The sequence below is a fragment of the Lissotriton vulgaris genome, chromosome 2_1 (genome assembly GCF_964263255.1).
Source record: "Lissotriton vulgaris chromosome 2_1, aLisVul1.2, whole genome shotgun sequence".
Classification (NCBI taxonomy): Eukaryota; Metazoa; Chordata; class Amphibia; order Caudata; family Salamandridae; genus Lissotriton; species Lissotriton vulgaris.
In genome coordinates this window covers 157,034,925-157,048,725 of record NC_141687.1, presented here as the reverse complement: position 1 = coordinate 157,048,725, position 13,801 = coordinate 157,034,925, and the positions used below count along the sequence as shown (strand labels likewise).

Sequence of the window (13,801 nt, the reverse complement as noted above, 5' to 3'; positions counted from 1 at the left end):
TGACAAGCACTGTAACAACAAGAATTTGCAATGCAATAAGTCTTGCATTTTTGCAACTTTAACCTGTTGGTATTGTAAATAACAATGCCTTTTATTTATGTGCACTTTGTACTTCTAGTCGTTGCTTGCAGGTTTTCAAAACGTGTTATTAAAAGGCATTGTCATTTACAATACCAATAGCTCAAAATCTCGCAAATGCGAGACCTATTGCATTGCAAATGCTTGTTGAATGAGATACACCTGCTAGATACATAATATGATTCTAACGTGTAGTTGTGTGTTAGTACTTTACTTATCGAGGTAACAGCTGGTTTGTGTGTCTCTTGTTATGTATTCCCTTGTGTATGACCGAGAGGGCGAAAGCAAAGGGGAATATGACCATGTGGCCCTCCCTTAGAGGGCATATCAGGTGACATCATGCATAGAATCTTCAGTTTAGTTGGATCTGGTTCTCTGATGTGCCAATGGGTGCCAGTGTAAGAGGCTGAAAGGAGGAGGATGGTTGGACTGTTGATCCCGTCAGGGGCCCTGCAGATCCCTTAAGAGAAGATTACGCCCCAATATAGAGCTTAGTTATAAAGCATTACCAAGGGTCTTCTAATGAGCCACCTGAAACTGGTCCCAGGCTCCTAAAGTCATGCCAGACTCTGGTATACCACTCCCCCGGGGACACAAGTCACTCACTCATGCCGGCTATATTTAGGTACCTCTAAAAATAGGTTAAGAAAAGCTAAAGCAACTATTACTGTGAGCTAATCACCGCAGCCTCCAATAAAGCAAAAAAATACTCAAGGAATTCACTAATCCCGCCCATTTCAAGCAAGAAATTACACTGTCGCAGAAACTATGTGACGGCTGTCCGAATTCTTTGAAAACAAGATTAAAACAATTTTAGAAGGCATTGAGAAACACAGTGAATTAAGTACCTTACTTTAAGCATCAATAGTCCTCCTCAATCTGCCATGCCGCACCTTTTGGTTCTCACTTCAGTGGCTCTGACCAGGCTGTACCCTATTTCTGTCGAGGCATTCAAAATACTGTATAAATCCATTAAGTCAGGATCACCACTCGACCCCCTCCTACCAAAGCAATGCATAAAATGGGAAGCTGAACGGTCAGGCCCCCCTCTTACAACTCTGTAATCACTCCCTTGAAACTGAGACAGTGCCTGACTTTTGGAAAAGGGCTATAGTTGAGCTGCTGTTGAAAAAAGCTTTGGCTGACCCATCAGTCCTAGCTAAGTTTAGACTAATCTCCCTCCTACACTTCCCAATAAAAATGTTATAATGTTATGTCAGTACAATCTTGTCGCAATACCTAGAGGATTACTCGTGGTTGGAAGAAGAGCAATTTGGCTTTCGTCCCAGTCATGGAACCGAGACTGCACTGATATGTACTACTGACAAAATACATAGCATAACAGACAACGGACAATCCGTGGTAGTGGTCCTTCTCGATTTGTTGTCCGAGTTCAACACGGTTTACCACCGCACTCTTCTATCCAGACTTATATCAGTGGGTGTCAGTGGCCTAATGTTAAACTGGCTAAAATCCTATCTGACTGACCGCTGTCAGGCTGTATCTGCGCCCCCATTTTATTCTAATAACTCAAGTGGCATTCCCCTGGACTCCTCCTTTAGCCTAATTTTATTTAATATTCATATCCAACCTTTAATCTCCCTTATTAGGTCCCACAAGATGATGCTTGTCAACTATGCGGTCAACACCCAGTTGATTTTTTCATTAAACGAAGATCAGGCTGACATTATTTGCAATTTTAAGGCCTTTATCCTGGATATATCAAAATTGATGAACGCAAACTCACTCAAGATGAATGGAAGTAAAACGGAGCTCCTTTGTTGTCCTGCTAGCAAAATTCCTACTTCCTTACCCCCTACTTTCCGGCTTCTGTCCACAGAAACCTCGTTGGGCAACTCAACTGTGGTACGAAACCTGGGGGTTGTTATAGAAGAGGGGCTCTCTATGGATAAGCAAGTTAATGGAATTGCTGGGACCTGCTTCGCACTGATTCGCGCCCTTTGGAAAGTATACCCACTGCTTGATCTCCCAGCTAGATCCCTGATTTCTAGAGGTGTCATATTAAGTAGATTAGACTATTGTCACACCCTCTTATTAGCAGATCCCAGCTTTATACGAAAGAAACTGGAACGCATCAAGATCGTCATAGTGAAATTAGCACTAAAAAGACCCCGACACTCTTTGCTACAAATGGCCTTAAGATCTTTATTGTCTGCCTATTAAACAGAGAATTATATTCAAATCACTCTGTATTGTGTATAAGGCACTACACAACAAAGGAACAAAACATTACCAAGCCAGACTAAGAAAATACACCCCTGGCAGAACCCTCCGATCAGCTACATGTAACTATGTCTAAGAATACAGATTTAAAAAAGTCCGACAAGGAGGACGTGCCATCACCACAAACGCAGCTTAGATATGGAACAAACTGCCAGCCCCAATAAGATCTTAAACTGACCTGCTGAAGTTCAGAGAGTCTTTGAAAACCTGGCTCTTCCTTCACAAGCAATCAGGCTAAATTCCTCAGACTTATCCCAGTTGATGCCTTCCCATAGTGGTCTAGTTAGCGCCAGGATACCATTTTGGTCACAGAGCACTTTACAAATACTAAATACATACATACATGGACACTGCAGAAATGCAGCAGGGAAGTTGAACGAGGAGGTGGAGGGCTACCTAAGACTGCAGATCTTCAAGTGCAGCCCTGAGATTCTAGGTTTTCATGGCTGACTGTCTTGCACGCGACACAAGATCTATCCCGCTGACTCTTCGGACAGCCCAGGTTCATCTAGCATAAGTAAGCGCTTGCACAGAGCATTTTCAGCTTTGCATGGAGAAGCAATAACTTACCAGTCTTCCGGCCTCACTATGCAGGACCCCAGTGCCCTGGTGTTGCTCTGATGGAATAGCACACAGAATATTTTGTTGGGGGGAGGGGGAGATTGGGTATTGTGCTTTTCCTATTTCAGTGTTATCAGTTTGACTGACCACCCCGTGGGTATGATCTTCTTTAGCTGGTGTTTGGAATGCGTAAGTGCGTGGTGCACGTGTGAATCCATTCGGTCTTGCATGTATTTAGCCTGCTGTTGGCGTTAGGGCTAAGTTGCAGCTAGTATGTGATCCCAGACACATATTTGTATAGTTATTTAAGCCTGTTGTTGGTTTCCAACTGTGACCTTCAGACTGACTGGATAATTCACCACCACAAAAGAAAACAAAATGTTCACCTCTTATCAGAGTCCTGGGTCAGACTTACTGCACAGGATTGCTTACCGTAGGACGGTTTTAGGCGGTTTTCTATTTTTCAAACCGTGTTGTGCTGATATATTTGTTGATTCATTTTGTTTGGGGATCCATAAACTCTTTGCAAGTGAGTTCAATGATACCTGCTGTGGGGTGGGCCAAAACAGCAGAAGGGTTACTTGATGATGTTTCTCAGTTATTTGGCACCTTTTTTGTTGAGCATTGAGCTATTTTTCATTGTCTACAGGAGGCCCAGCATCTTGTGCAGGAGCACAATAAAGGTGCTTTTATTTGTCAGAATAATATACAAGCAGGAATGCTGCATGCAGGGCAGTCTAGGGGGTATGTGTGGAAGAGAGAACTAAGTGTTGAGGGCAAGAAGACAACCATCTTTCCAAGCCTTCATACCCTAAATGAGGACAAAGCTTTAGGCATCTCAGTTGAGCAGGCGGGCTGTTTTGGGTTCCTCCTTTGATACTATCCTGCCGTACCCCACAGTTACCCATTTCTAAACCTACACATGATCCTTCCCTGCCAGGACTTGTTTACAACATGTGTGGGACTCCTGAACTGGTATTCTTGAATCCAAGTAACTGATGGCATAGGAATTAGTGCACCATGATGGTGGAATACCTGCCTTTTCTGAGATAGCCGCTGCGAAATGCAATAGTACCCCTGGAATCAGCATTTCATCAGCAATTAGTTAGTCAGAATTTTTGGCACATTTCAGTCTTGGAAAGAAATCCTCGAGAATGTGCTTTTTTGTGTTTGTATTTTTGTCTCATTGTGACCTATAACTCCTGTTACAGATCGAATAAGGGTTGACAGCAGTTTTGGAAACGTTCTTTTGATACCAAAATATAATTTACACTTCACTTGATTGCTTTGTGTGTCGTGAAAAGCCCATGCCACCTGGTATAATACAAGTACATGACCATCTAGCTCTCACAAATCAATGTGGTGTTCCAGGAGATTGTACAACACACCACAAGGAATTTCTTCATTTCACTCTCAAAATATTTGATGGCCACCTCAGTGCAGGTCTTTAGGACATTGTCTCAAGTCTTTTCAATCCATAGGGTCTCAAGGCGCTGAGAGGGGGGGGCGGGGAGGGGGGGTCGCTACTGCTCGAACAGCCAGGTCTTGAGTTGTTTCCTGAAGGAGAGATGGTCCAAAGTCAGCCATAGGTGAGTGGGGAGGGAGTTCCATGTCTTGGCTGCGAGGTAGGAGAAGGATCTTCCTCCGACGGTGGATTTGCGAATTCGTGGGACGGAGGCGAGGGCGAGGCTGGCGGATCGGAGCTGGCGGGTGGGTGTGTAGAATGTGAGGCGGCTGTTGAGGTACTTCGGGCCCGTGTCGTGGAGAACCTTGTGTGCGTGGGTGAGGAGTCCGAACATGATCCTCTAGCTGACGGGGAGCCAGTGCAGGTCTTTCAGGTGGGCAGAGATGTGGCTGTGGCGAGGGATGTCCAGGATGAGTCGAGCTGAGGCGTTCTGAATGCGCTGGAGTCTTTTCTGGAGTTTGGCTGTGGTTCCAGCATAGAGGGTGTTCCCATAGTCCAGATGGCTGGTGTCGAGGACCTAGGTGACCGTCTTCCTGGTTTCGGTGGGGATCCATCGGAAGATCTTTCGGAGCATGTGCCAGGGGTATAAGCAGGATGACGAGACAGCATTGACTTGCTTGGTTTTCACCCGCAAACCATTGATTTCAGGTGTGTTAGTCAAATTAGTTAAATGGACGCAAAATAAGTTTACAACACACTGCATTAGCTTAACACACAATTTTAGGGCTAGTAGTAGTGTCCATAATGATTTGGTGGTGGCCCAGTGTAAAGGGTGCCACCTCCCTTCGTATTATTGCAGGCACTGTTTCCAGTCCTGTGATTTTAAGCTACAAATAATTGCCTTCAGGTGTACTATTCACTTGAAGCAAAGCAACACTACAATTCTTAGAATCCATGGGTGCCCACTATGACGTGGAATCAGGTACTGGGCTCAAAATGTTGATTGCCATTTTGTTCCTGGGCGCTTCCTGGCAATTCTGCTGGCTGTAAGAGTCTCTTTTGAGTTGTCTGCATTAAAAATACAGTGTATTCTGAGTTTTCTCTCACTAGTCCTTTACCATCAAACCTACAGTCGGCACTAAATATTATTACACAGCCAACGCTCCTTGTGGGCAATTTATACATTTCTCCTCAGGACATAGGGAATTGTTTTGTTGGGTTCCGGTGTTAGATGTTTTGTGGTCTGGTGCAAAGTGACACGTTGCCAGGTGAGGTAGTGGATGAGGTAGGAACTGTGTCTACCTCACCGTTTGTTTGGTGGTGATTGTTATAGTTTGGTACAATGTGATTGGGGGTGGCCTGATGGTGAATTGTCTTGTATTGCGGTGCAGAGATATGTGGTATGCTGTTATCTGAAAGATTCGGAGGTGAGTGATGCTGTTGTGTAACAAGTGTATTTTACCATTTGTATGTCCAGTGCCTCTTTCGGAGTCTGGGCCCCCATCACAATATTGAGATTTTTGGTGAACAGAGTGATGGTGGTCTGTTGTGATACTTGGTGAGAGATGATTTGGCTGTCTGTAGAATGTGCTGGATGGAAAGGGCTATGTCGGATCCTGCACTATGTATTTTAGTGTGTGTGCCGAAGGACTGTCCAACTCATTTTGTCTATTGCTCGACCTGTGGAGACTTTTGTTGCGAGTCATTATTAGATGATGACATGGCTTTGAAAGACTGTTCTGCTTGTGTGGTGTGTTTAAGCTAACCTTTTCTTATTGTTGTATGTATCGTTGTAAAGTGGTAATACCTACATATCTTTACTCATATTTGCAGGTGACAATGTAGAGCACTAAAGTGCTGTTTTAGGTCAGTTTGTAGCAATTTTGTAGGTTAAGCTTTCTCGATTTGTTCTGTTTTATTGTCTTCCATGAATATAAACATTGAGCAGATGTGGCATTTGAATTAACTGTTTGGTCTGAGCGGTTGTTGTGATGGAGCGGTAATTTCTTCTGGTAATTTCTCAATGCAAAACCCTCATGCTACCTCTAATTTACCGCTCAAAAGGTGTTGGGCCCTTCACACCATGTATTACCTTCAGGAGATTTTAATAATCATGAACAGTCAAAAATGCAATTATTATTTTAAGCCAATAAAGAGAGTTGTTGAGTATTTAAAGGGTTTTATTTTCTAATCAAAAGTTGGGTTTTTCTGACCCTTTATTCATCAGTAACATCAATCAGGTTACAAATTTGGAAAACAGGTAAAATAGCATTAGTACAGAACTTATTACAGTCTGCATTTAAGCATTACATGTAGGGAGAAAAAATGTGGCGCAGAATGTCATTCAAAACTCTTAAATAGTTTCTAAGAAAAAATAGTCTTGCAAGGCTAATCAAAAATCAAATAGTTTGTAAAAATCTCCCATAAAGAGAAATAAATGCATAAGACAAATAAATCATTTCAGACCTAATTAATTAGTAAAGCATAACTGAAAGTTTAGCATCTAATTCTATTTAATCAGCTGTTCTTCTGCATCTGTCTGTGTCTAAAGAGCAAGCAGGGAGTGAGATAGCCCCTCCTTCACCAGACCTCATAGGAATGCGCCTGCAGTGCCAAGATATGACGTGGAAGCAAGAAACCTCCCCCTGAATCTCCTCGGACGCACCTCCCCTTCAGCAATCTCCCGGGACGTTCTCGTACCTAACCCATAGGCTGTCTGGCCTAATCTGTTCCTTCTCTTCAAGAGCTCACACACCCCCCTAATGAGCCTAGAAGCCAGCTGAGCTGAGAAAGCCAGCCCCTGTCAGTTTTTATACACAAAATTTTGGCAGACTACACAAAATGTTTCAACTTTCAGGAAAACCTGTACTGATTGGTCAGTTATGATGGCATGAGTTTTCATCACCCTGACGCATTCTAAAAACCTGACCATGCCAGTTTTTAACAAATGAAGCATACATAATAAATACATTTTATAAGTTTGCAACAATTGCTAGGGAAAATTTTCAATAGTCTTCCTTCCTTCCTGCCAAAGCGCAGTCAGATGGACACTTTTAACTAACACTGGTACATTTGGCAGAATCACAAGGATGTACAGTTCAAGGTGTTCTTGACTTCTTGGCATGAGGAAAGCTGCCACGGTCTGCGCATGCTCCCTTCTCATTCAAAGCAAGCCATAGCTTTTGATGGTTTCACAGGCAGCCATTTAATGGTAGGCCCCAAAAATAAAATAAACAAAAAGATAATGTTAATTTCATGTAAATCAGCACATTATGTTTCCAAACTCCATACTAATACTCATTATAAATGTTTTCCTAGCCAAGCTACTAGTGTAAAGCAGCTTTTCTATTATTTATGACAACATGTAAAATAAATGTGCAATGTGCAACAAAGTAAAAGAGGTGTTATTAACTGAAAATATTTTTCAAAATATGCAACAAGTCAAAGTCTTTTAAGACAGAAATAGTGAATGTATATTGCATGGGATGAGCTGGGAAGAGAGAAACATATTCTATTAATCTTCAAAGCTAAAAAGGCCACTTTTCTCTACACTGCAAAAACACATGTTAATTCAGCAAAAGCATTTGAGACTAAATAGGCCTCACTTTCATATTTTTCATGTGCCATTAACTTGCACCAAAATGTGCGTGGCAATTTAAATGCAGTTTGTCTGAAGCACAAAAAATAAAACAATGCCTGACTGCAGATGAAATCTGCTCCATCAGTTGTGTTATTTGTTGTCTGTTATCCTTAAATTCCGATTTGCATGTGAGGTCCTTCAGGTGGTCCCTTTTCTGAAGGATAGCTAAGATGTTTTAGAAATTGCTTGAGTCAGGGGTAGGTTGCCCCTCTTGAAATTTGGTGGTAAAGCAAATAATGTGGCCTCCAGAGTACGTTTCTTGCTCAAAATTGTCTGTTTAACTGACTGCTGTTTGCAATAACAAACTTGAAGCTGTCCGGACATTAGCAGGGCAGCCTTTTAGTGCCCACTAGTCGGAGCCGGCTGGCTCATAAGGCGGGCGGGGCAGCGAGGGGCTGCCTGCCCTGGATCGCCCGTAAGATACCCCACTAAAACGTCACACTTGTGTTGTATGAAAAATAAACCTGCAGCAGTTCTTTACCCATAAACAATGTGTCCGGTGTAATCATTATATAGGTAAATGTAAAATGTGCAGGGGGGAGCGGATGCCGGCGTGGGCACTATGTGTCCTGCCCTCCTTTGTGTAACATTGTTCTGCTGCTTCTGGGTGTTTTTTGTTGAAACAGCTTATTATGTCTGATAAGTAATGGTTCCCGTTTCGAAAAATGTACAATGTGGTTTGGATGACTACTATCTCCATGTACTACAGAATGCATGTCTGATTTCTTTCTGTGTGATCTGGTATGGAGTTTGTTTGATTAGATGTATGTGGCAAAATCCAGATGTTCGATCTATGCAGCGGAGATGTGATTTGTAAGTTTAATGTTGAAGTCGTTGATGTTTATCCTGGTAATGTATTCTTGAAATCTCTATTTTTCTCCATGTCAGTAGACCAGTTTATCATCATTGTATCTGCCTTGTGTATTCAATTAAGTTTTCATGCCAAAGCCAATGTCTTCCAAGAATCAAAAAAAAGCAGTATACGTTGCGATATACTTGCCTCCCATGACAGTCCCTTGGAGTTGTAGATAGATGTCCTGATTGAAGGTGATGACATTGTCATGTAAACTGAAAGCCAGCGTATCAAGAATCATCTTGGTGCTTGCTTGTTGACATTTTTTATGATTGCTTGTTGACAGTTTTCTTGATTGCTGCAATACCATTGGAAATCCTATTAGAGGTATAAAGACTCACTACATCAATTATTGCGAGGATGTTATCTGGTTGCCATTCAGTATCTTGAAGTACATCCTTTGTATCCTTTTTGTAAGAGAGGAGAGGCCCCTCATAAAAGGTTGGAGTTGCAGATCAGTGTATTCTCCTATTTTAGAGCAGATTGAACCTATTTCAGGTATGATTGGCTGACCTAGTGGCAGAAACCCACCTTTATGGATTTTAGGGCATAGGTAAAATATGACCTTTGTACATGTGTTCTATGTAGCGGCAGATCTTTGCTCTTTTGAGTACCTTGATTCAAATTCTGGTTTGGGTCCTTTATGATAGAGCAGTTGGATTATATTCACGTTTTGGTTGCATGTTTCTTCTGATAGTAGTTTGGTGACTTTTTGAATGTAAACTTCAATATGGAGGAGGCCTATGTTGCCCCCTTGTCCACTTCCTTGATTATTTTAACAGGGTGTCTTTTCAGGGTATTGATTAACAGCCATTCTTGAATGGTCATATACTGTTTTCTTTGGTGTATTTGAAAAATATCTGACCCAGGTCTTTTGAGACAGCAATTTGAAAGAGGTCAGTGGAGGTGCCTGCAAAGAATTTAGGATTAAAGGCCTTAGGTCTGATTCGTTGGTGTGACAGATATCTACTCTAGAATCTTGGGCAAAGATCTCTAAGCCATAGTCAATCATTAGGTTGGGGTCCAATGCACTTGTATGGAGTTGTTTGCATTCCTGGTTGGTGAGAGTTGACATTTTGGTTGGCCTCGTTTTTTCTGGTTATCCTTGTCTATGACTGAAGAAAGAGTGAAGTTTAATTTTGCTGAAAAAGTTAAACATATCTGTGTTTTTTGATCCATTTTCCCCTCAGCCGTACAGCGGAAGACTAATCCCTCATTAAGCATGTCTTCTTCTTCAGTGTTAGGATTGTTGAGGGTAGATTCACAGTTAGTGTATTTTCCGGGTGGCGTCTTGCTGTCGTTTGAACTGTGGCATGCTCTTCTATATATTTTTCTCGTACTGTCTGGATTTATTTTTTCTTGTAGTGTCTAGATTCTCTTCGGTTATAATACTGCCTGTCCTCATCTCTGTTGCTTGTAGTCTGAAAATTGCACTTGCAATAACGTTTTTAGTCTTCTTCTAGTTGAAGCTTCTAGCTCACTTCCGACTGATATAGTGACCGGTAAGCAGGTATTTTGGGTTGTTGTGTTCATAAGTGTCCTGTGCGGTTATTGTATTTTTTCACATATGTGTAAATTGCCCTACCAGGTAATCTACCTGGTCGCGTCTTAATCTTCTGTGTTCTCTCATTATCAAATCATTCTCAAATTCTTCTACTGGTATATTAAGACTGTCATTGTTCTTGCTGACAGTTTCCTCCCAATTACTCTTCTCAGTTTTTTTAGGTATTTTGTTCACTTCCTGTTTATACTTTTCATATTTTCATCTAAGTGTATCAATTATTTGTTTTTGCAAATGAGTAATTGTTTTCTGAATAATCTCATCCCAGCATTTGATTTTCTCTGCATCAGTTGTTTTGATTGATAGAAAGATGTCAATCCTTAAAACCCTTGGGTTTCGATCAGCTTTAAAGTGTGGTTAATTCCCACCATTTTTGGTTTCTCTTTTTACGGCTCTTTCACGTACTTGGAAGGTTTAAGTGACTAAAGATGTGTTATATTAGTCTCTTGTGGTTTTGTGTTGAAGTTGTGGACTGTCTCTTTTTAACTGTACAAACCTGCCAGCTCTGTCTAATGTGATGCTCCTTTTATGTTTATTTTTTTAGTGGGTCAACGGAAATGAGGTCACCAGACATGAAGGAGGCCACCTCCCATTTGAAGCAGATGTGACCAGGGTCCTGCTGACACCGCAGGTGGGACCGTGCCGCATCACGATTGCAGTGAACAACACCCTGACATTAAACAGTCTGCCACCAGGATCAATTCAGTACATGACTGACATCACAAGGTAAGATAGCTGTGCTTCTTTCCATGTTACAATAATAGAGAAGGGCTTTTTGTACAACTTTATTGAATGCACATCTGGGCATTGACTGAAAACTGTGTGTTTTGGGTCTCATCCCTACATACTGTGCTGCCCTGCAAATTTCCTCTTGCTATGTAATCTCAACAAATGTCAAAATAACTTTAGATTATCACCTTTGTTTTCTTGCTACAATCCTTAACTGTGTTCAGTGTCTAGGACATGGGCAAACCGAGATACTCCATAGCAGTCAGAAAGTCTATCCCAGCCTGAAATGTCATATGGTTAGATACAAGACTGCACCTGCTGCATCTATAATTGTATTTAAAAAAATGAAACCCATCATGTAAGTGTGCAGACTCTACTGATGGGAGGCACCATTCCACATCAGCAATGGTTAAGGAAAATGGGAATGGGAATTGTTTTCTTTCTTTTTATCTTGTAAGTGTAAAGACAGTAGTAATTCTCTTCTAGCTTTCTAAAACAGGCGGTGTGGCAGTGGAGATTGTGGTATTTGAGGTCGATTTCCAGTGGTCTCCTCTTAAGTACAATACCAGTCATGTGCATTTTTTCTGTGTAGAGAGTGCAGACAATTTCAGAAGGAAGTTGAGCAGAACTGAGTTGAACATTTATTTATTAATGCCAGACAACAGCCTCTAATCTATTGGGACACATATTAAAGCAATATATTTGACACTTGTGTATGTTCTAAGGTGTTGCGTAAGTAACGATTTTGCAATAACTCTACAGGGTGTGCTTTCCCATCCATGAGCGACACAGGTGAACTTGCTTCAATGCAAAAAGAGCATGGAAGGCAGAGCAGCTTGTTGTCTAGAGTTGCATTCATTTCTAGTGGAAATGTGCTTTAAATGGCACCTCTGTACCCCATGTGATAGAAAATGCCAGGAGAAGTGTTGCGGGCTGATAACAAGGAATCACCCTCTGATAGTGTTTGGCTGTTTCCATGCACCTTGATCGTTCTAACTTTAGTGAGATGTAGCCATTCGGCCACTATGAAAATAACTACTGCATCCTTGCCTGGGGCCTTCTATGTGTACAGCGGGGCTCCCCAGCCAGTAGCCTGGGAGCTCTTGGTAGCTCGCCATCTCCCTGGAAGAAGCTTGTGGAAGGGTAGCTCAGCCCAGTAGGTCATAGGGAGCGCCTGGTCACATTGAAGGAGGTAATGGAGCTTATTTTCAGATCCTTGGAGCAGCAGTCAACCAAACTAATGGCAGGTCTCTCTACTACCAAATCAACACACACTGTGACAGCCAGTGGCATTGTTGCAGCTGGCAACATGACCGCCGAACTCCACCCGTAGACTAGCAAAGTTGCATAGAGATTGATTATGTTGCAGGGCTTGTTCTATCAGTCAGACTAAGCAAACGAATACTTAGCCAAGAAACAAAGACTGAAGAAACAAGCGTAGAGTGACTTGAGTATTGGGCTGGAAGAGGTGGCCATTCTCGGTAATCGTATATGGGGAGGTTAAAATTGGAAACTTATAGGATGTGGTCATATTTTAATGGTGAAAATATTCATGAGTGGCTCAGGGTGATATCCACTGATCAGAGGTAGCTCACACCATTGAAAACATTGGAGACCTCTGGGGTTGAGATGCCAGTTTTACATAGAGGTGCATTGAGGTTCTGAATCCCACTTGCACCAGAAATACATTTATGAATGTACTCGTAGGACGTGGACACAGTGTGTGTGGGTGTGTGTTTAGTTAATGGTCAGTTTTTATAAAGCTGTCTGTGATAGGATGTTTATGCACCTGTTGAGATCCACTTCTATTTATTTTTGGGTCCTTGTGAACTGGAAAGAGGGTAATGTGCGTAAAGTTCTCTGTGCTTGTGGGGGCCTTTGTTGGATAGGTGATAAGTGTATGTTGGAGCCTATGTCTGAGTAGTGTCACAGTAGGGGTTATGTCAATGTTCACGTTTTTAGACTGAATTTGCTGTAAACGCGCTCCCTTACCTTCTCCCTACTCTCATTATCTCTTTCAAGAAAACCCCAGTGAACCGACATAGCAACACATGAGTACACACTGTCACCACCCTTTATGAACTTGGGTGCAAATACACCCTCTTCTGCACAGGCAACACACAGAGGAGCACAGTTAGCAGCATTCATGTTCACTCCGGCTGGTTGGTCATGCTTGAGTGTGTGGTAGGTGAACAATAAACGCATGAGTGTGAGTAACTACATGAATATTTAGGTGAATACATAAGTGTGGGCGGTACAGTAGATACTTAGATAGATGCCATAGAGGTACTCATTGATGGACGAGTGTGGGTGGGTCATACATGTGACTGAGCAGACAGATTTAAAGATGAATGCCTGAGGGCTGGTAGATGGATAGCAATTTGATTCATAAATGCACTCAGTCGCCAACTCTGTCCCACATTAATGCACACACTCATCCATACGTGCTTTGAATAACTCCAGATATATTGGTCACAGATTACCCCCCCAAAATCTTTTTTTCACTAATTGTTAAATGGATTGCACTTACATTGTTTTCTTTTTTAATCTCAAATTCAGGTACCCAAAAGGCTACTTTATTCAAAATATAAATTTTGACTTTTTCAACTACGCTGGAATTCATCGGCCTGTTATTCTATATACAACCCCGTCTGTTTATATAGATGACATCAGCATTGAAGGAGATTTCATTGAGGATGTTGGTAGGTTCCTGCATTTTCGTTTTTTCTT

General features: G+C 41.9%; 1 protein-coding gene across 1 annotated transcript in view; it reads left to right on the top strand.

Annotated features, from left to right (window-relative positions):
• GUSB (glucuronidase beta) overlaps window positions 1-13,801 on the top strand; it is a 240,522-nt gene that overhangs the window by 53,467 nt on the left and 173,254 nt on the right. Inside the window, exons 3-4 of the mRNA XM_086954621.1 lie at window positions 10,887-11,068; window positions 13,631-13,773. Of these exons, the coding sequence (XP_086810747.1) occupies window positions 10,887-11,068; window positions 13,631-13,773 (325 nt within the window). The remainder of the gene's footprint in view (window positions 1-10,886; window positions 11,069-13,630; window positions 13,774-13,801) is intronic.